We start from the raw sequence: 24,446 nt of genomic DNA on the forward strand, positions 1-24,446 counted from the left end.
ATATTTAGATTAACATCTAAAGTTTTATATTTTGGGCACCACAATTAGATTTAGAATATGACTTTATAAAAAATATTATTATTGTAGTCTAAATTAATCTAAAATGCTGATCCCTCCAATTATCTGACAACATTAATCAATTGAAGGTTTTAATAGGTTTACATAAAGTAGATGGGACAATATCATTCCTGCAATATGATGACCATTTGTTAGCTGTATTTACAAAAGCATCACTCTCCCTTTGTAAAGCCATCCACAAAATCTGAGAATCATGAGAGATTATCGAAGGGCTTTTTCAGCATGAATACTTATTAAAACAGAGGGAAGTTATAAAATTTAGCAAAATAAATTCTTTTCAATGCAGCTCTAATATTTATTACTCGCAATCTAGTTTTTGCAAAATCATTTTGTTTAACTTATAAAAGAATATTTGCCAAGGGGTTAGCCAGGATTTTTGTTAGACATTAGGGGCCCATTTACTTAGCTCGAGTGAAGGAATAGAGGAAAAAAAACTTTGCATTTCCAATGTTTTTTTTGGCTACTTCGACCATCGAATGGGCTACTTCGACCTTCGACTACGACTTTGACTTCGAATCGAAAGATTCGAACTAAAAATCATTGACTATTCGACCATTCAATAGTTGAAGTACTGTCTCTTTAAAAAAAACTTCGACCCCCTAGTTCGCCACCTAAAAGCTACCAAAGTCAATGTTGGCCTATGGGGAAAGTCCCCATAGGCTTTGCTATCTTTTTTAGCTCGAAGAAAAATCGTTCGATCAATGGATTAAAATCGAAGGATTTAATCGTTCGATCGAACGAATTGCGCTAAATCCTTCAACTTCGATATTTGAAGTAGAAGGATTTCAATTCGGCAGTCAAATATCGAGGGTTAATTAACCCTCGATATTCGACCTTAAGTAAATTTGCCCCTTAATATCTTGATTTATCAGTGATATGGGAATCTTTGTCCAAATTAATTATTTTTACATTTGATTTTTATGAAATAGAATTGCTATTCCCCCTTTTTCTTGATAGCTGGGTAGAAAACAATATCCCCAACTCATTGCTGGAGTTTTAAATTATCTAGAGGATGAGTTTCCTGAAAGACGGCAATATCTACATTCAGTCTCTTTAACTTATGTAGAACTGTATTTCTCTTTGCAAAGTGATTTAGCCCATTTACATTCTATGAAATTATATTCAAATTATTTTCTTTAAGGAGGTTAGACTATATCTAGAAGCAATTAATAACTCACATTATAAACTTATAGTTTTTAGCTGATAAACCTATTGCTATCGTTGCAAATAAAAGCCTGAATTAAATTTTTAAAGTAAATATTATTATTATTATTATTAACATATATTTATATAGCGCCAACATATTGCGTAGCACTGTAAAGTAAATGTGATTATACAACTACATCACATGAATTACATATATAGAATATATGGAGTAACAAATATCACAATCAATACAGGTACAAAGAGGTGAGGAAGGCCCTATGCATAGGCATACAGTCTAAAGGGAAGGGAGTAATACACAAGGTGTGGGAGTGGGCAAGATCGAAGTAAGTGGGTGAGAAATGTGGTGTTGTATGTGGTGTTGCGTTTGGTAGTTAAGCAGAGTGAGGGTAGGCTTCTCGAAAGAAGTGCGTTTTCAGAGATTTTTTGAAAGCAGAAAGGTTGGGAGAAAGTCGGACAGACCGTGGGAGAGCGATCCAGAGGAGGGGTGCAGCCCTTCCAAAGTCTTGAATGCGAGCATGTGAGGAGGTAATGAGAGAAGAGTTGAGTAGCCGGTCAGTAGAGGAGCGTAGTAAGCGAGTGGGTGAGTATATAGAGATGAGTTCAGAGATGTAGGGTGGAGCAGAGTTGTGAAGTGCTTTGAAAGTCAGTGTCATTAATTCGAATTTGATTCTGAAAGGTAACTGAAGCCAGTGCAGGGATTGACAGAATGGCGAGGCAGAGGAGGAGCGGTTGCTGAGGTGTATGAGCCTCGCAGCAGTGTTCATTATGGACTGGAGAGGTGACAGTCTCTGGAGAGGGAGGCCAATTAAAAGAGAGTTACAGTAGTCTAGACGCGATATGATGAGAGAGTGAATAAGAATTTTGGCAGCGTCTTGGGTGATAAATGATCGTATTTTGGATATGTTCCTTAGGTGGAAGTGACATGATTTAATAAGTGACTGGATATGAGGAGTGAATGACAGGGCAGAATCTAGGATAACCCCAAGGCACCGGGCCTGGGGAGAGGGGGTGATAGTGGAATTGTTAACTATGATGGATACTTCGGGGATGCTACTGGTGTTAATTGGAGGAAAGAGAACCATTTCAGTTTTAGAGAGGTTTAATTTAAGGTAGCGTTGCGACATCCAGGTAGAGATAGCGGACAGGCAGGAGGAGACGCGAGTTAGGAGTTCTGGGTTGAGATCAGGAGATGAGAGATAGATCTGAGTATCGTCAGCATAGAGGTGGTAGTGAAAACCATATGAATTTATTAATTTGCCAAGGGAGGAAGTATAGAGGGAGAATAGTAATGGTCCCAGGACAGAGCCTTGAGGAACTCCAACAGAAAGAGGTAGGGGAGAAGATGATACTCCATTGTAGGAGACACTGAAGGAACGATTGGTGATTTAAGAAGAGAACCAGGACAGGGCTGTGTCACGAAGGCCAAGCGACTGGAGGGACTGGAGGAGGAGAGGGTGATCTACAGTGTCAAATGCGGCTGAGAGGTCAAGCAGTATTAGTAGTGAGAAATGATTGTTGGCTTTAGCGGTTAAAAGGTCATTAGTTAGTCGAGTCAGGGCAGTTTCCGTGGAGTGTTGTGGCTTAAAACCAGATTGTAGGGGGTCCAGCAGGTTATTGTCAGAGAGGAATGAGGTAAGTCGGTTGTAGACTAGGCGCTCAAGTAGTTTAGAGATGAAAGGTAGCAGAGAGATAGGTCAGAGGTTGTCAAGATTGGAGGGATCAAGAGAGGGTTTTTTCAGAATGGGGGTGACAAGAGCATGTTTTAGTTGAGAAGGAAACAGTCCAGTTGAGAGCGAAAGATTAAATAGGTGAGTTAAGGCTTTGATTAGACAAGGATTGGTATTGCGGAGAAGTTTTGAGGGAATTGGAAGTAATTAGAAGTAAGGTAAGGATAATAAACAACAAGATACAAATTTGTAACCACAGAAAATCAATAAACAGCTTGTGACCTTCCCGACAAGATAGGAGGCCCAGGTCAGCTTCCCCTAACTCTTTTAAAGACTAAACATCTCTCTTCATTTGATAAACGAGAGGAATGGTTTAAGTGAACTACAGGAGAATGGGATTTAGCCCTACTGCTAGTACGAGTAGGGATGTCAGGTTTTTGATGATTAATGCCTGAAAGACTCCAATGACTTGTAAGACTAAAACCTAGAATTGAAAACAGTATCAATATGACTTTCTCCAGCTCTGTAACCAGAAGATTTGCTGGTTGTGGAACAGCATCTAAAAATGTTGTGAAAGACAACTGCAGAATTAGTAAAAATCTTTAGACTAGTTATATATACACTAGCTCAGAAATAATTTTAAGTTCAATTTCACTAGAGATTTGGAAATGTTTTGTCAGAGCAATTGAGTAATCTTGAAAGATAAGAACTGTCTTTTTTTTTTTTTTTTTTTTTTTTACAATAGTTTAAGAATCTTGCTATCACCACTCTAAGCCTTTGGTTCAAGGAATCCTTAAAGGAAAACTATACCCCCAAAATGAATATTTGAGCAACAGATAGATTATATCAAATTAAGTGGTATATTAAAAAATCTTATCAAACTGGAATATATATTTAAGTTAATATTGCCCTCTTACATCTTTTGGCTTGAACCACCATTTTGTGATGGTCTGTGTGCTGCCTCAGAGATCACCTGACCAGAAATACTACAACTCTAACTGTAACAGGAAGAAGTATTGAAGCAAAAGACAGAACTCTTGTCTTTTAATTGGCTCATGTGACCTAACAAATATAGTTTGTTTGGTATGTTTGTGTGCACCATGAATCATACTATTCTAGGGGGATGTCCTTTTTTTTAAAAAATGGCAGTATTCTATTTATGATTACCCAATGGCACATACTACTAAAAAAGTATATTATTATGTAAATGGTTTATTTACATGAAGCAGAGTTTTACATATGAGGTGTTTTATGCAATATATTATTATAGAGACCTACATTGTTTGAGGGGTATAGTTTTCCTTTAAGAGGATCTATCCGATAAACTCTTTCAATTGAAATGTCTAGGCCTAGTTTTTGAGGAATGACTTTTGAATAGTAGTAGAGATTCTTAAAAAGCCTCTGAAATACCAATAAATCTCAAATGATATCATCCTAATGTATTCTCAAGAGCATCAAGTTTTGTTTGAAAAACTGTTGATTGTTTCTCTATACTATCAACTCTTTTCCATGACCACACCGAATCGTCACTTTTTTTTACCCCTATGTTGTCTCTCATATGTTTAGCACTTCATTTTCCATTCGGGGAAAATGAAAAGGAATTATTTTACATAAGCATCTTTTTTTCCTCTTTTGTTTCTGTTTTTTGTAGTTTTTTTCTCTTTTTTTTTTTTTTTTTTTTTTATTAAGCCTTTGTATTTGGTATAATAACTATATTATAAAATGAGTAATAATCAAATGCATAGTAAAACATTTAAATGGTTCCTGAAAAGCAAAATGAATCAGTTAATAGTGCTGATCCAGCAGAATTCTGCACTGAAATCCATGTGGCTTGTGCTCTGATAAACTTCAATCACTCTTTACTGCTGTACTGCAAGTTGGAGTGATATCACCCCCTCCCTTCCCCCCCCCCCAGTAGCCAAACAAAAGAACAATGGGAAGGTAACCAGATAACAGCTCCCTAACACAAGATAACAGCTGCCTGGTAGATCTAAGAACAGCACTCAATAGTAAAAACCCATGTCTCACTGAGACACATTCAGTTACATTGAGAAGGAAAAACAGCAGCCAGCCATAAAGCATTTCTCTCCTAAAGTGCAGGCACAAGTCACATGACCAGGGGCAGCTGGTAAATTGACAAAATGTCTAGCCCCAAGTCAGATTTCAAAATTGAATATAAAAAAATCTGTTTGCTCTTTTGATTAATGGATTTCAGTGCAGAATTCTGCTGGAGTAGCACTATTAACTGATGCGTTTGAAAAAAAACATGTTTTCCGATGACAGGATCCCTTTAAGATGATATAAACGTGAAATTCTTTAAAAGATCTGTTGTGTGAAGTACAAGTCCAAGGTCTTTTTCCACAGCTATCCAATAAAAGTCAAAAAACAAATTCCATAAATAGTGACCTTAGCTGAAGTAAAAATTACACGTCTTGATGTGTTCAAACTCAGTACTCTGGGTTAACCCCAATTGAGCTAAAATCCCATTGTATCTAATGACCAATGTATCTGAAGACCTGATACACCTCCAGTGTACGAGGTCCTGGAGCCTCAATCTGTTCATTCATTGTTAATTAATGACTGAGAATTACTCCAGTCTTAGGAAAAGCTCAACGATTTCATAAAAGTCACTATAAAGTTGAAGTAAAAGCCAATAACTAGAAATGAGTCATTTAGAAGAAAGAGAATATACCAAAGTCACAATGCATTATTTTCCCACACCTCTGATTGCTGCAGGAAGTCGTTAGGTAAAATGCTGATATATATCACTTCTCCTCTAGGCACTGAAAACAACAAGCTATCACCACAAATTTTAAATGTAAGCTTTTCTGAAGTTCAGACTTTACCTTCCTTTAGTTGTACTCCTACAACAATATTTTGTTCCTACTGTCCTACCTAATAGGCATGGGACTGATAACCCATATGTTTGCTGACTATACTGAAAAGGAATGTGAAATTACTGTAAGTAAAATTTGGTATATACTGTATAAGAGAAGAGAGCCAAATATCTTTACAAAGATGTATTAGTATAAATTTCATAGTCCAAAACTACAGGCAAATCTGTTAATATTGATTAATGATGATAAAGCAATCTCTTGTGTACACATTTTTACCCAGTATTCTGTCTCTTTTATATAAACAGTACATCGCAGGACCTCCCTGATCTTCTCCAGGGGGAGAAAGCAGAAACAGACTCTGAATTTGAAGAAGGTGAGAGATTCATTACAAAAGGTATAACCAGCGACGTAACTAGAGGGGGGCGGGCCCTGGTGCGGGACGTGCAGCCGGGCCCCACCCCCCCTCCGTACGGCTAGAAACGGCCACATTAGAACAGTGGCGCGAGCTGCCGGAGGGCCCTGAGGGGGTACGGGCCCTGGCCCAATCACACCCCCTGCTCCCCCGGTAGTTACACCACTGGGTATAAAACAGCATTGCAGCACAATCTGAAGACCAGTAAGGGTGAGATTTAGAGGACATTGTCTTGTTTCATATTCTAGTACTGCTAAATGACTGATACAGCAGTGTTGTTATTAGTAAGGATGGGCCCTGACTGATCAAAGTTTAAACATTTTTGAGACAGAGATAGGTGGATGATAGTTAAAATAAATGATATATAAATGATAGATAGAGAAAACCTCCTGTTTTATGTTTTTCGGGAGACCAGGGAAAAAAATATGTAAAATAAGGGAAATGTGTAAAAGACTCTTCAAATGTAAAGTATTAAAAGGAAATTAATACAGGAGTTGTTTTCTATTTGAAACACATGTACTGCCCCCTTTTTTCTCCTGCACACCTCACTCCTTCCAAATGCTTCTCAGTCCTGTGTCCTCCCCAGTCCTTCCACAGCACAGCTACCAGCCCGCTTCCCTGTCCAACTGCTTCACATATCACATGGCATGCATGCACAGGGAAAACTGATGATATGACTGAGTTTTTAGACTTTTTTATAATGTAAAAACGGTCAATTTGCAAGGGGCAATTTGCAAGGGGCAAACCTAATAAAGTAATGTAAAATCCTGGAAAACAAAACATTAAAACTGGGAATAGCACCTATAGAGTTGGTGGGACTGCATTAAAACCATGTACAATGAAGTAAACAATTAAAACTGTGTATGAAAATTTGGGATTCTACTGTAGATTGATAGATAAACATGTAAATTGATTTGATGTGTCATTGAAAATTGCCAGATCAATAAAAATAACAGTTTTGCATATTTAGTATAATTAACTTTTATTTAAATTCTTTCAGGTCTCCAAATGTTTTCGCAGATGGAAAACAGTGAGAGCTGTCCCAGCTTCAATAACCTTACAATGTAAGTTGGTTCCTTCCTAGCAATCTGTGTTCTCATTGGGATTACTATATAGCTTCACTACTTCAGTGAAAGGTTTGTGGTGATCTTTTAGTGATTCATATAAGCTCAGTAATATTTGTGGTCTCCAGATCTAAATGAGCATTGAAGGTGGCCGTTTTACCTGACCAAATTAGATAAGTAAACCTTTAAAATAAGTAAATCAAAAGTTGATGAGAGTGCTATTCTAATCACGTTTGCCATTTACATTCATTAATATTATGTTTTTTTAAGTGATATAGGTGTAGTTTATATGATTGAATTTTGTTAGAACAGTGTCACCTGCTAAAAACCTCAGCTAACTTTCCTCATATCTTTCCTAACAAGAAGAACATCAGAATTGCCCTCTTTCTTTCTCCTGACAACTTTCTTGACTACTTCATTATTAAAAACTGACCAGCACATGGTGCTGGTTTAACAAAATTCAATCATTAAGAGTACATGTATACCTTAATATCTTGTAATTAAAAAAATAAATAATGAATTAATGTAAATGGCTAAAGTGCTTAGAATAGCACTCCCATCAATTCTGCATTCTTTTAAAGTTTTACTTTTCCTTTGAATAACCTTTTAGCAATGCTTTTTTGCAATTTCCCTGGCAAACTCAAGTACCAGTTACACAGGACCCCAGTTTAGATGTCCCCCTTCCTGTAAGTTGGAGTAAGGCAGTACACTGTTTCTCAAACATCAGTAGTATTTAAAGATGTTGATAAAAGTGTGTTACCTGTAATATTCGTGGTGCTGATGACAAGCAGGGGCCCATTTACTAAGGGTCAAAGTGAATTTTCGAATTCAATAACTTCGAATTTCGAAGTAATTTTTGGGTACTTTGACCATCAAATAGGCCAAAATTTATTCAAATTGAAAATACTTCACAAATTCGACCATTGGAAAATCGAAGCACTGTCTCTTTAAAAAATTTCGACTTCAACACTTTGTCATCTTAAACCTGCCGAATTGCTGTTTAGCCTATGGGGGAACCTCCTATAACCTATATGAGTCATTGGCTAAGTATTGAGAAGTCTAAGGTTTTTTTGTAAAATCGTTTGTAAAAAAAAAATTTACCATTTAATTGTGTAACCAGGGCACGGGGATGGACATCAGGTCCCCCATTCTGGTGCGCAAACAAGATTTTGAGATGATGCAAGGCTTGTCTTAATAACAGTGTCCACAAAATGGCGCCAGCCTGCTTGCTATAATTAGGACATTCCCAGACGGAAGGAAACAAGATTCAAATAATTTATATAGTGCAATTAAAATTTATTTTTGCTTGACTTATGTGATAAAATAGGATTTGGAATAATTTTTTTGGGTGACAGTTCCCCTTTAAGCCAAGATTCAGCACTTCTTTGTTATGTGGGTGATACAGCTACCTGTCACAGGTCTTAGAATTAATGTAAGATCCAGTTTGTAATTAATCTTTTTATATTCTGCACATTTGCCTTTTCTGTAGCTGTTACACCCATATTGGTACCATTATTTAAAGGAGCCACACTCTCAACCTGCATGTTTTTACTATTAATATATAATATATATTGAGAGTGTGAAGTATTGCGGTCAGAGTTGTCACCTCCACGACAATTTTTACACAAGTGAAAAATGTTATGTGCGTGACTATTTTGTCCAAATGCATTAAAGTCAATGGGCGTCTGAATAAGTTTGATACGCGTCAATTTTTATGCTAGTCACAATATGTAGCATTTTTTTTTCTTGGACAGACTATAGACACCTTGTGTATTTATCAAAGTGAATGTGACTGCTACCAAATCCATTTTCAGTGATTTTAAGACCATTAAAGGACACATGCTCATAAAGCTCTGTTAAAAGTCTCTTGTTATCAGAGGGTGGTGGCTATTAAAACCTGTGGTCAAGAATGTTCTTTCCTCTGATTCCTTTCCTCTGAGACTGGATATTGTCACAGATAAAGAGAGAAAAGGTGAACAAATAAAGTTATAACCTTCTTTATCTTGGTAATTACCTCTACTCACTCCTACATACTGTATATACACAATTTTATAAAGTGCTAAAATTGTTGCACCAAGAACATTATATAAAGGGCAGGAATGTTCAGTCTGAGACAGCCACCGGTCCAATCTAAGAGTGCTGTAAACAACATCAGTGTCCGGCTACCAAGACGATCAGCTTGACTGAAGTCAAGAGCAGCCTCCTTTGCCAATCAAATTCACAGATCCCCCGTGAGTAGTTATGTAGCACACACTAGCCCTTTAAAAAAGAGGATAATACACCATCGAGTCCCCCTCTTCTCTTTTCCAGGCAATCACTAGTTAGTCCGGCAAAGCGCACCTATATCTGGTAGCATGTTGCAATGCCTTTAAAGGGGACCTGTCACCCAAAAAAATATTCTGAATCCTATCACATTAATCAAGCAAAATAAACTTTTTTTTTTTTAAATTCGGGTAGTTTATTGAGAGTTTACAATGTAAAGACAAATTAAGGAAAAAAAGTGTGTCAAATGTACATGTCTAGATCAAGCAGGGTAAAAAAACCATAGCATGCAACATACATTTCGTCATGAGTATAACATTTCACAACACTGTCGAGACTCCCTCCTATGAGGGATTCATATCTAGCTAGACAAGTGAAATATTTATACCAGTTACCTTTCCTGAACCCTATTTGACTTAAACTGCTAGTGGTTGTTTTGAAGCAGAATAAACTGTAATTATACTATATAAATTATTTGAATCTAGTTTCCTTCTCTCTAGCATAGAGGAGGGTCAAGCAATATTTGATCGACAGCTGAGATTTTTAAACGAGTTTACAACAACTATGAACGCTTTAATAAAAAAAGAATTTGGATTTCATGTTTAATTTGAAAAGAACTTTTATTATACAGCTTTTAAGGTCTGGGTGACAGGTCCCCTTTAAGGGGTTGGATTTCTTGCGCAAATGATCTCAAGTGGAGACCAGTCTCTGTTGCACGGGTTATGTATATATAATAATTTTTATATAATCGAGCACTTCAACACATTTCATGGAAAATAATCACCCCTCCACATGTACTACTTGGTACAACATTATGTAATCATTCTGCAGCTTTCTAAAAGTGCCAAAGTATTACACTTTCACAGATGATTATTCAATTATTATTATTTCCTCTCATGCCATCCTTTCTCTGTACCACAGCTCAGTTCCGAGAAGACGTTATGCCCGCAGGGAGACCAGCCGGGTTACTGTTATTGCTTTCCAGGGGGATGATCTCCTTAAGCAAATCAGCATCATTGGTGGGAACAGAACAGGAATATTCATACACCAAGTCACCCAAGGTTCAGCAGCAGATGAAATGTCATTGAGACCAGGATACCAAATTATGGCGGTGAGCCTATTGTAAACTTTTCTGCGGAAAGGAGGGGTCCCGATTCTTATTCCACTGTTCCACTCGAATTTCGAGTCGTTTTTCGTGCTCCTCGACTATCGAATTGGCGTAAATTCGCCTGAGTAGAATGATTCGAATAGATCGAGCAAAAAAACGCTGCGACTATTCACACATTCAAAGTTCTGTCTCTTAAAAATACTTCAACTGCCTTCCTAGCCAGATTAAACCTACCAAATTGCTTTAAAAGCCTATGGGAAAGTCCCATAGGCTTGTTTTCTAAGTTTTTGATCGAATAAAAAGGCATTCGATTGATCATTCGATTGAATGAAAATCCTTCAATCGAATATTCGATCGTGCGACTATTCGCCGGGTGAATATTCGCCCATTCGACTATCCGCCAGCGCGTAAATTCGACCGGATTCCCTATTCGATTCTATTCCCCAGTCGAATTTCAAAGGAATTTAACCCCTCGAAATTTGACCCTTGATACATCTGCCCCTAATACTTGCCCAGCATCTTTCATTGGCTATTGAATTATGTGGCTAAAAGATAGACTACAAAGAGTGGTGGTAAATGAAACATTTTCTAATTGGACCAGTGTTGTTAGTGGTCCAATAAGCAAGGGTTCTGTACTAGGTCCCTTGCTTTTCAACTTGTTTATTAATGACCTGGAGGTGGGCATTGAAAGTATTGTTTCTATTTTTGCAGATGATACTAAATTGTGCAGAACTATAGCAGGATTTTGCCACTTTGCAGAGTGATTTGTCTAAGTTGGAAAACTGGGCAGCAAACTGGAAAATGAGGTTCAATGTTGATAAATGCAAGGTTATGCACTTTGGCAAAAATAATATAAATGCAAGTTATACACTAAATGGCAGTGTGTTGGGAGTTTCCTTAAATGAGAAGGATCTAGGGGTTTTTGTAGATAACAAGCTGTCTAATTCTGGGCAGTGTCATTCTATGGCTACTAAAGCAAATAAAGTTCTGTCTTGCATAAAAAAGGGCATTGACTCAAGGGATGAAAACATAATTATGCCTCTTTATAGGTCCCTGGTAAGGCCTCATCTGGAGTATGCAGTGCAGTTTTGGACTCCAGTCCTTAAGAGGGATATAAATGAGCTGGAGAGAGTGCAGAGACGTGCAACTAAATGGGTTAGAGGGATGGAAGACTTAAATTATGAGGGTAGACTTTCAAGGTTGGGGTTGTTTTCTCTGGAAAAAAGGCGCTTGCAAGGGGACATGATTACACTTTACAAGTACATTAGAGGACATTATAGACAAATAGCAGGGGACCTTTTTACCAATAAAGTGGATCACAGTACCAGAAGCCACCCCTTTAGACTTGAAGAAAAGAACTTTCATATGAAGCAACGTAGGAGGTTCTTCACAGTCAGGACAGTGAGGTTGTGGAAAGCACTGCCGGGTGATGTGATGGCTGATTCAGTTAATGCCTTTAAGAATGGCTTGGATGATTTTTTGGACAGACATAATATCAAAGGCTATTGTGATACTAAGCTCTATAGTTAATATAGGTATGGGTATATAGAATTTAATTAAAAGTAGGGAGGGGTGTGTGTATGGATGCTGGGTTTTCATTTGGAGGGGTTGAACTTGATGGACTTTGTCTTTTTTGTTATTTGTTCTGACACAAATAACTCACTCATATATATTTGTGTGTTATATGTTTTCCTATTTCCCTGTAATCATAAATATGTAGCATTGATATTGTAACTCCATAAGCATCCCTAACGTTAACTAAACTATTGCAGCTAAATGCTTCACGGGCTGCCAGAATAGCTGGTTGTACTTTTTGCAAGGACCTAATTATACTATATACATGGGTCCCAAATCAGCATTGCTCCCACTCCTGAAAAAAAACCACAAGTTCTCACCAACGTCAAAGCACTTAATATGCAAATTTGTGTAGCTGGAAAGCTCAAGGTTTGAACCTTATGGGAAAAACAAGATAAAAAACATCCCACATTAAAAATAATTATTTTATTAAATACAATGAAACTAAACTAACATTTATAAAATCAATAAAATCATATACTGTAATTCATTCTATTTATATTAAAAAGGCCCTCAAATTTAAGTCCACATTCATACCTTGGGGGCAAAGGGATTTTAGCTTGTAAATCCACCAGCTCTCCCATTTTAGAGTATTAGTTACTAAATCCCCTCCTCTCCAATGTGGCTTAACTAGTTCAATGCCAAACCAACACATCCCTTTTGGGCATCTAAAAAAATGTTTGGAGACTAAATGTTTTTCATATCCCTTAAATATATTATTAATGTTCTTTTTTTGAATTCTCTTTTGAGTTTTCCTATGTCTTGGAGGCCACAAGGGCACCTCAATACATAGATTACTAACTGCTTACTGCCAGTGACTGGTAAAAGCGACAGAAGCAAAGATATCAATACAAAATGATAAGTATTTTTTAACTGTTATTTTATAGAAAGGATTGTATATTTAAGTACTCTGATTTAATTTACAAATGTTTGGTGTGATATTGTACTTACAGAACGTTTGCCACAAACTGCTTTATTTTGCAGTTAGTTTTCCCTCAGTTTGAGGTGGGTGGGGTTTGATAAGTACACCTGAACAGACCCGAAAAGGGATGTGTATGGAGTTATTTAACACATTAAGACAGGGCTTTAATTTAGGGTCAGGTTTCATGTCACACTATGTGACCTGACTGAATCCAGACTCATGGACTATTTACAACCCATCCTAATTCATTGTATTATCTCTACATTTGATCTCGATCTATCTGTAACTTCCTAATTTATTGCCCATTAAAGAAACAGTTTAGTGTAAAAATAAAAATTGGGTAAATAGATAGGGTATGCAAAATAAAAAATGTTTCTAATATAGTTAGGCAAAAATATAATGTATAAAGGCTGAAGTGACTGGATGTCTAACATAATAGCCAGAACACTAATTCCTGCTTTTCAGCTCTATTAAGCCTTTCCCTGCCAGCCGTTTTGTCCTAGATGCGAACATCTACTGCCAAGCAGTTTTTAGATATTTGCACTCTTTCACTTTAAGGGCCTTTCCTGGGGTGGTCTTTTAGTTTACCCAGGAAAACAAAATATTTTTTTTTTTTCAGGACAACCTGAAATTTCAAAATATGCAAGAATTTGGTGTAATTCTACTTCTGTAAAAAAAATATAGGCTTCTAAGTGTCTAATAAAATTAAAAAAATCATGTTTCACAAAGAACAATCACATATATCAGAAACATAATTTATTTTATATACAAGAACACAGCCGATTTGGAAAGGTCTATGTCTCCTGAACTCGGCAATACCAAATATATATAGTTTTATGGAGATTTCTCACTTGTATAGCTCAAAATCTACAAGCAGTACACTACCAAATTTCAAAAGCACCGCACCCCAAACGGCATACTTCTGATTTCAAGGCCAAACATTCTGCTAACAGTAGGTTTACCCTAGAAAACTACCCAATTTTAGAAAGAACAGATTCTGGTGAATCAAAAATGGGTAAATATATCTTTGTACTCCAAACTAGCAAGTTGCAATTGTTTCCTAAAGTTATAATGTTTTATAGAAATTGGTGAATTTTTTGAAAAATTACCTCAAAGCTTAAACTCTACAGCATCATATCTCCCACACATCATTAGGTATCAATGTCGTATTACCCACATACTTTTAGGTATCAAGAGAAATCACCCCAAATATGAAAGCCTAGTGTCCTCTAAACAGTTTGATGCCCAATTTGTATAGGTGTACCCAAGCACGTGGCATATAGGGGCCCCAAAAGGAAGACCCTCGTATGGTCTGTCATTTCAGGTACTGCAAAATCAACACATTTACATCGTTTGGGGGGGGGGCAAAAGTAGAAAAAAGTAAGTTCACCCAAGAAAACCATATATTTTCAGAAAGTACACATTCCCATGAATCTTAATTGGGTATGCATGTCTTTGTACTCCAAAGTACCAAGCCGCAAACCATTCCTAAATTTGGTGATTTTGGTGACATTTCCAAAAATCACCTCAAAATTTCTACCCTGCAGCATTGTATTTCCCACATACTTTTAGGTATCAAGATAAATCACCCCAAATATGAAAGCCTAGAGTCCTCTGAACAGTTTGATGCCCAATATGTATAGGTGTACCCAAGCATGTGGCATATAGGGGCCACAAAAGGAAGACCCCCATATGGTCTGTCATTTCAGGTACTGCAAAATCAACACATTTACATAGTTTTGGGGGGGCAAAGGTAGAAAAAAGTAAGTTCACCCCAGAAAACCATATATTTTCGGAAAGTACACATTCTCACTAATCCAAATTGGGTATGCGTGTCTTTCTACTCCAAAGCACCAAGCTGCAAACCATTCCTAAATTTGGTGATTTTGGTGACATTTCCAAAAATCACCTCAAAATTTTCACCATGCAGCATCATATGAATTTTCAAGCTAGCCAACTAAGCTGCAGAAAAGAGAGCCCCAACTGTGCGTTATGTGCTGTAAGACCCCCAAAATGTAAAAAGACCCCCAGAAAACTATATATTTTTGGAAAGCATATATTCTGACCAAATAAATAAATCTTTCTATACCAAAGCACCAAACAGCAAAACTATACTAAAGAAACATACATAAGGAACAATAATGCAGGGATAAAATTGCAATAAAACCACAAAAATAGCGTAAATCAATGAAATAACAAAATAATTGATCCGACAGCGTAATTAGTGGCCGAAATCGATTATCCAATAGTCACGCTGTCAAAATAACATTTTTTAGGCAAAACAAACGGTACAATGAATAAGTAAAAAAAAAACCACTTGTTTGTGAGTTTTTGTGTATACATATTTGCGTACTTCTAAAAGTTGCCTGAGTGTGCAAATACATGTGAAAAAGTGTAAATAAGTGTACAAAAGGGACCAAGTGTGCTAAGATAAAAAAATAAAAAAATACCAATCTTTACTAAAATGTATGTGTAAGTGTATAAATGTACTCTAATGTTTAATGTACTATGTGTAAGTGCAGGTAAGTGTGTAAAAAAACATGCACTTACCGTTTTTGAAGCAGGAGGATCGCAGGAAACAAAGGCAGCGTGTCAGCAGAGTAAATGCGCAGCAAGAAGTGAGTGGGCGGGTGTGCGACGTGGAGGAGGTAAGGAAAGTAGCAGCAGCGCTTACATTGCGCTTCTGCTACTTTGAAGTCGGATCTGCGACAATCGTGTCGCAGATCCGACTTGACAGCCCCCCAGCCACGTTGTCCAGGGGGTTGTCTTCCCTCCTGACTCTCTGCAGTGGCGGCAAAAGAAGATGCAGAGAGAAGGGCTCAGCTGCAGGAGAACGTACAGGGTACATTCATGGCAGCCTGAGCCCTGAACCGTCAGCACGTACCGTACGTGTTTAGCGGTTAAAGGGTTAAACTCTGAGTTAGTCAGTGTCTTGAAGGGGGCCTACATGGGACATAACTGTTCATTGAGTTTGTAATTGATCCTTAGCATTCAGCTCAGATTCAAAAGCAACAGTTATGACCCATGTGCCCCCCTCAAGTCACTGATTGTTAATGCCTGGTAACCAATCAGTGGAAACCAAGAGAGCTGAAACGCAGGAAGTAGTGTTCTGGCTATTATAAACAATTCCTTTAAGTTTTCTTTTCCTGTTATCTGATTTGCAACTGGGACAATGAGCGATAGCAATATTGAAGGTCAGACTCAGTCAGCCATATGTATGCAGATTTGGAACAAGAGTTCCAAACTACTCTGTGGCAGTTGTGAGCAAATTGCAAATTGCTTAGAGCCCTAGAGCAACGAAATTGCCACACTGCAAGAGGAGTCTCTTGCACACTGAGCAGGACCTAGCAGGGTCAGATAGTTTAGGGTGAGGATAACAGCAGCAGGATGATGAGGCAGTAAGCTGGGTAACAGTTAGAACATCCAGTGTGGGCAAAAGTAAAACGGGGCTGCTCCAGGGTTTATGCATCCCAACAGATTTGTGTGATGGGTGTGTGAACAGTTCTAGATGAGACTGATCACTCTAACAACCGGGAGACCAGTTTCTCTAGTAGTGGTGGAGCAGACTACATGACAGAGCAAGGCCTAAACAGATTGTGGTTGTATATTCAATTATTAGGAAAGTGGATAGGGTAATCTGTCGTTCAGATGGCTGCAACCGAACAGATTGTTATCTTGGTGTAGGAAGGAAGGGTTTGGGATCCTAGAGCAATGAGCTGCTTTTTCCTTGGGGTACAACCTATATACTCATGAAGGATTGCACTTCAATGGAAGGGGGTCCACTGTGCTAGGGAAAAGAATGGCTAAGAGATGGAGAAGTGTATAAAGGGGGGAGTGTGTTGGTGTTGAGGTGGGTAAGAAAAAAAGTGCTTTTAAGGCATTCAAGTTAGCTGGGAAACCAAAACACTTATCAGGTACAAGAAGGCCAATAAATCATGCAACAAACAATATTAAGGAGTAAAAATAATACAAATTTACTTATTAATATGTAAGTAGTAAAAAATTGAAGCAGGATGGGGTGGGGCCCTTAATGTTAGAGGGGGTCAGTTAATTGATGATAACAGAAAAAAACCCAGAGATTCTGAACTGTTATTTTTTGTCTGTCTAACCAAATGAGGAACCAACTAATGAAGGTTTCCTTCTTTATAGTCCCAATTCTAGTAATACAACAAATGATGCATAGTTCACGCAGGAGGAAATTCAAAAGAGACTAATGGTAAATAAAGGTGCGGGACCAGATGGTATTCATCGCAGGGTACTAAATGAGCTTAGCTCTGTGGTTGCCAAACCTCTTTTTACTTTACCTCTCTTTACTTAATTTTTCAGAACTCATTGAAGTCTGGCATGGTGGTGAGAAATTTGCAATGCTAATGTGGTGTCGCTATTCAAGAAAGGATACCATTCTCAGCCTCAAAATTATAGACCCGTTAGTCTGACGCAGGGGTGCTCCGCCAATGAGGCGAGTTGAGGCTGTCGCCTCAGGTGGCAGCGCCCCACTAGGTACCAGGAGCAGCTATAATGCTGCTCCTGGTACTTTAAGAGCTAATTTCCGGGGGGGGGGGGCAGCAGGATCTCCCCTGGTCTGACGTCAGTGGTAGCAAAGCGTTCTTAAGGGGTATTAAGAGATAAGATACTTGACTTCATTGCAAATCATAATACAGGTATGGGACCTCTTATCCAGAATGCTCGGGACCTAGGGTTTTCTGGATAACAGATCTTTCTGTAATTTGGATCTTATTACCTTAAGTCTACTAGAAAATCATGTAAACATTAAATTAAACCCAATAGGTTGGTTTTGCTTCCAATAATTATATCTTAGTTGGGATCAAGTACAAGCTACTGCTTTATTATTATACAGAAAAAGAAAATCATTTTTAAAATTTGGATTATTTGGATAAAATATAGTCTATGGGAGATGACCTTTCCGTAATTCGGAGCTTTCTGGATAATGGGTTTCCAGATAATGGATCCCATACATGTACTATGAGTTTGTGCCAGCATGGTTTTATGCATATATAGAATTCATGCAAATTGATCTTGCCAGTTTAATTTCTTTTTTTTGAGAAGGTGTGTAGGCACCTCGAATTAGTGGATGTAATATGCTTCTGGCTAAGGTTACTGTCTAAATTAAAGAATCTTGTCCTGGAACATAGTTTTTGTATTTGAATGGAGAACTGACTAAAAGATAGATCACAATGTGGTAAATAGAACATTTTCTATTTGGACCAGTGTTGTCAGAGGTCCTTTGCTTTTCAACTTGTTTATTAATGACAAATTCAAGGTGTGTCACTGGTCGATCCTCAAAAAAAGAGAAAAGGGAGAAAAACAAGACAATAATAGTGTAGTGTTCTTTTCTGGAATCACACCTCCTTGTGCACACATTTATCAGTGTTATTAACCCCACCTCGACCTTTTTAGGTGCAAGTAAAATATTTACCAAGTGTACTTATAACACCATCAGGTAAAAAGTGCAAGTGCTAAGATATGAAAAGAGAAGTTGAAGGATAAGGATGAGGATAAGTACCCACACGATTGTGGTCCCACTTCTGGTGGTATATTATACTCACAGACGGCCCATGTAAAATCACATATCACAACATTAACTGCTCTTCAAATGGTTCCCTTGGACAACAAAAGAGTGGCATGTGCGTTTTAGAAATACTTTAATAAAAATATGTATTGCACTCACAATGTTTTCGGGTTTAAAAATCACTTATAAAATCAAAGCGGCATTCCTCTCATACGAACTGAAATCCCTGCAGTGTGTAGTGTGGTGTCCATATCTCTCTCTGCCGGTAAAGTATCCATCTAATGTGCAGAAAGCTCTGTGGCGTCCCTCAAAGTCCACTGCGCATGTGCGTGTCACTTCCGCCTACGTCTCCACTGACGTGTTTCACCTCACAGGCTGTTCTCTATGTCCACTCTTAAATGTCCAAAAAGTCTCTTGAATATTGTAACTTTATTGCACACAAATGTATCTTTTCCTTACATCGATTTCCTTCACAGTCTCTTACAATGTATCAAAACCCTAAAGTGCGAACATTTCTATCTCAGCTGACAACCCCTGAAAAAAGTTTTTTAAGTCAGAAAAGCTCGCAAGTTGAAACCTACGTTCAAGCCATTAGGGGATAGAGACCCAAGTCTATGGATCCACCAGCTCTCTCATTGCAAGGTGCTGGTTGTCAAATCCCCTCCTCTCCAGTGCGGTTTAACTACTTCTATGCCAAACCAGGATAGACCTATAGGGGACTATATGTTATAGATAATAACATAAGTAAGTTAGGTTGAAAAAAGACCAGAGGAAGGCAAAAACACAATTTGAAGCCTCTCAAAATTGACTCAGAGGGGGGAAATGTGTTATGTTTTGGGTAGCCGAGGATGAGTAGAGCATAACAGTGTTTTATTAGCAGGCTCATGCAGGCAGTAACTTTCACTTTTAACCTATCAGGAAGTAGGCACACTATAAGTCTGAGCACAGTGACATCTACAGGCCATTTGTATAAACACCACATATTGTATCAAAACAGCTGCCTATAATGAAACCCAGAGATTCTGCTCAGCAGGGACAAAGATAAGAAATGTATCAACTAAATGTATCCATTTAGAACACTTTACACTTCAATATTGGAAAAACTGTGACACATAGAAAATAAAAGATCATTGGAAAAAGTTGTTGTTTCTGGTGATCTAACCAGCTGTTTGAAGATGAACCACCCCTTTAAGGTGCTAAAGTTTTCTAGATCTTTTTCTATAATCTGTCTAATGAATATGTATACATGTCAAAGTTATATCGTTTTCATCTATTGTTTCCTTAATTCTATACTGTAACATGTATATCATATACTGGCCCTATCTGTTCACTATCCATTTTTCTAGCAATTTCACTAGCTATATCTACCTCGTTTCTCTTATATCCTTTATATGACTGTAACTCATAATCTTCCAGATTATTATTTTTTTTTCTAAATTGGCTTTATGGTATGTTTTTAATCCACATGATTCCCTTGCTCATAGTTATTCACACCCACTGGCTTAAAGGAGAAGGAAACCCTTTTGCAAAAAACAGAGTACCCCCCACCCCAGGTAGCAGATTCTTCCAGCGGAGTTCCACACATCCAACTTCCTCATCCTCTGTAAGATGACTGGGAGATTGACAATTTCCTTCTCCTTTAAAGAGATAATGATATTATCTATCATAGCATTGTCTTTGAATGCTATTTATTATTTTGCCATAAAAGTATTTGCCTGATGCTTTTACATTAACTTTCTTACTACCCTGTTCCTCTATGAGGGGGCAGACATATTTGTGAAGCAGTAGTCTGCATTAGCAACTCTGACTGACAGGTTAAGAAGGGACAGTCAGGTTGGCAAAATAGTCAGGTTTAGGAACTTCAAGTGACAATTACTTACAAAAGCTGAACTATTAGTGAAAAACATGATCAACATGACCTAATAATGTAGATTAATATTTTGAAAAGAAATTTTTTAGTGTCATTATCATGTTAAAATAAGTTTGCGAATTAATCGGACTATTGCTAATATAGATTTGAATATCTAGGATGTCTATTGTATCTGTAAATTGAAGGTGAATATCAAATGTTGATCATTTTTTAATTAAATCTAATAATTCTCTCTCACTTTTATTCCAAATAAGTACGATATTGTCAAAATATCTTCGCCATAGGGACAGGCATGTGTCAAGTTTTATGGGTTCCAGCATATCCTCTTCCCAGTATGCCATGAATACCATGAACTTGGTGCGATCCATGTCCCCATGGAGGTACCATGGGTTTGTAGAAAATATTCACCATTTTACCAGAAAAAATTATGATTTAGAATGAACCCAATTCCTTCAACAATAAACACCTTCATATGATCATCCAGGTTCTGATCTTGTGACAGAAAATATTTTACTGCCCTGGTCCCCTAATCATGCTTAATGCATGTATACAGGGAGTTGACACTGAGGGTTGCAATCAACATACCCAGTTTACACTCAAAAGCCTTCAGAATGTTTAGGATTTGGGTGGAATATTTGATATGATTGTAAGGTGACTACATATTGTTGTCATATTACTAGATAGTGAGTTAATGCCCGAAATTATGGCCTGTGTGTGGGGTTATATGGGGTCTTTATGGACTTTAGGTTAAACAATTCAAAAGAGCATCTATAAAAGGAAATTGAGCTATTTTCACACAAGGAAGAGTTCCAAAATTTGGAATCATAGCTCAATAAATTGGAAACAGAGATTCATGATATTTGGAAAAGAAAATGTAAGAGATATAAAGATAATTATATAAATACAGATTTTAAGACTCGAAATGTCTGAATCCCAGTCTCCCAGGAGGCTTGCATGCATGTATCAATACCTCCATTCACTTTCAGGGGCTTTGGCACTGATTGGATTGAATGAAGTGTTGACAGCTGGTAATGCCTTTGCGGTTGTACTTGAATGTCAATAGTACAATAATAAGGAGGTAAGGTTTTATCTTGAACCAGATGATCCACATGAACATGTACAGGTGGTATGTGGCATAACAATTTGCACATCATAAATTGTGAAAAACAGTCCCTGGAGACCAGAGGTGCCCTAAACTGCAAAATTCACTAACAAAGATCTTATCACCTGGTGGAAAATCCTTTTTTTCTTTGGCTGGAATTATTATGCCCCCTCACTTGTTGCCTCTGGTACTTCTCCACTGTATCAGCTAAAGGCGGGTTTAAGCAAATTCAATCTGCTGCAAAGGTACCTTTTTATAAACAGTTTTGCTTGGGCACTTTCAGTGAAAGAATGTGTATTTTGATAAAACAGAAATTAGCACAGTCTTTGCTCTGCTGTAGTAACAGCTGACACACTTGAAACTAATTGTTTTATCCAAGCATTATTTAAAAGTTTGAACAACCTGTTCAGCAGCTGTAATAACTTACCCTGGTAGTCTTCCTTAATTAAGGAAGAGGCGTGCGGCGTGCGCCTTAGAGAGCCGGCGCCTTAGAAGGTTTTCGGCGCGGCGGGTGTCTGTGATGACGCCAGCGCGCAATGGATCGAAATTTAAATGTACTTAAAGGTACATTTTTCATTTCCACGCTGCCCGTTATAGAAATTTATTCCTGGTGCTTTCTGAGCATTTGCTATCCTGTTTTGAACCTGTTTTGATTCCTGTTGTGACCCCTGCCTGGTTTTTGACTATTCTGACCTCTGGATCCTGACCTTTGCCTGAATACCGACTACCTCTTCTGCTTAACCCTTCTGATTGACTTCCTGGTTTGACCCTTGCCTGCCTGACTACGTTTATTCTCTGCCTGCCCCGACCCAGCCTGATCTGACTACTCTATTGCCTAACGCCTTGTACTACAACCTTCTGCCCAAAGACTCTCGCTAACTGTCGTGCCCCTCTGCCTATCCAGAACATCTGGCCTTGCACCGCTCGTATTAATCGTGGTGGCATCCAAGTAGCTGAGGGCTCCTCCCGAGGCCAAAGGCGGTCACACTACAGGTGAAAGCACGAGCAGTGACCAGGGTGCTTGGCATTTGTTCTGGTCAGCAGCATAATTTGAAAGTGGATGGTAAGGTGGGGTCAATTTGTACCTGAAACCATTTTGTTTCAAAAAGTACTGGAATTCCTGAGACGTGTGAAATCCATTATCAGAAACCAACTCCTTTGGTAGACCATAGGATGTAAACAATATATGTATCATAGCAATAGTTTTCTAGCTTGTCCTCTTCCCTTTAGTGGGAAACACCTACAAACAATAGCTGTCTTTAGCCACCAGAAATGTTTGCCGGTTTGTTTCATGCTTAGCCAACATGGATTCTTTCTTATGTGCATGGATGAAGGGGTGCAGTGGTTGACTGATTTTGTACAGAAGCTGAAGTCCTGATACAGATAACCACAACTTGTGCTTTTATACTGTTTACACCTGGATGGACCTTCTGGAGTTCATGCAAGAGTTTCTGCTAGTATTTTGGGGGGGGGGGTGACAACCTGTATCCCTCATTTTAAGCAATCTTGGTCTATGGAAAGATCATCTCTCTTTTCAAAAAATGACTTAAGGTTTTTGTCAGAGTTATCGCTTCGACAACATTTTGCCAGAAGAGGGTCGTGACGAGTCTCAGCTGCAATATCTTTGCAAGAAGTAGGCACTTTCTCTACATAAGAAACTTGAAAAATAACACCTACGCCATGCATGTCTGTTATATATGGACATGGAAGCTGTGATAAAGAATCTGCATTTCCATGAATGGTCCAGAATAGACAAAAGTGGGTTGTGATCAGTGACCAATGAAAATTTCCTACCATAGAATATTTATGAAATGTATTTACTCCAAAGGTTATACTGAGTGCATCCCACACTATTTGAACATAGTTGGACTTTGTTTGAGTTAGGGATCTAGAAGCAAACTTGATAGGATGCTCAATTGGGTGGGGGGTAAGTGTGATCTAACTGCTCCAACTCCATAGGATGAAGCATCACATACTAATCCTACCCCTATATGTTATAAAATGCACTAAGTTTGCACAGGAGCAGTAACCTGGTGACCAGTAAATTCTACATGCTGATTGGTCACTATGGGTTACTGCTACTGGGCAAACCTGGGCCTTTTATTACATAACCCCTTTAATGGCTTAAGACATAGTGTGCTAGCCACTTGCTGCTGTTGATTAGTCATTGTTTTGTTTTCAATAATTTTATTGAGTTTTCCATAAACACAATAGAATATATTACGCAGATTAAGTATGTCAAGATAACAAAAGAAAAGAATATTCAATGCTGTATAACATGCCAAAGATACAAACACATATCTATAAATATATACTCAAAAGCACACATTCCAAAGGAAAATAATTAACATAGTAAATAAAATAATGAAGTAAAGAAACAATAATAAACCAAACTTCACTCAGTGGATTTACTAATTTATGTAAAAAGAATTATCAACAAAAATGGCAGTATCAAGTATCCAAAATATGCATGAACTGATAAAGCCACCTTACAATTCAATATATTTAGATTTGTAGTAGTTCTAAGACTTTAGTTTTTTGACCAGGGTCAATTAGTTTGAAAAAAAGAGACCAGTCATCCATGAATTTGCGCTTTAAATGTGGTTCAGCTGTTTTTGCCAATATTGCTTATTGCCAACACAATTGATTTATATGTGATAAAATATCTTTCAGGGAGGGGGGAGATTCTAAAAGCCAATATGAGTTAAGTTTTTTTTCGTAGCAGCAGCAACAAAACGAAGGATTAAGTTGGCTAACATTTTAACGTTGGCATTGCATTGATTTGTCTTAGAGAAAGAAGGTGAGCCAATATTTAAGAGTACATAAGTTGGAGAGAAATTAAAGCATATTTT

General features: G+C 37.8%; 1 protein-coding gene across 3 annotated transcripts in view; it reads left to right on the top strand.

Annotated features, from left to right (window-relative positions):
• Positions 1 to 24,446, top strand: part of card14.L (caspase recruitment domain family member 14 L homeolog) — a 223,324-nt gene that overhangs the window by 169,383 nt on the left and 29,495 nt on the right. For all 3 annotated transcript variants that reach the window (XM_041576206.1, XM_041576207.1, XM_018235056.2), the window contains exons 11-13: positions 6,055 to 6,122; positions 7,162 to 7,225; positions 10,409 to 10,598. In XM_041576206.1, the coding sequence (XP_041432140.1) occupies positions 6,055 to 6,122; positions 7,162 to 7,225; positions 10,409 to 10,598 (322 nt within the window). The remainder of the gene's footprint in view (positions 1 to 6,054; positions 6,123 to 7,161; positions 7,226 to 10,408; positions 10,599 to 24,446) is intronic.

This window comes from Xenopus laevis, chromosome 9_10L (genome assembly GCF_017654675.1).
Source record: "Xenopus laevis strain J_2021 chromosome 9_10L, Xenopus_laevis_v10.1, whole genome shotgun sequence".
Taxonomy (NCBI): Eukaryota; Metazoa; Chordata; class Amphibia; order Anura; family Pipidae; genus Xenopus; species Xenopus laevis.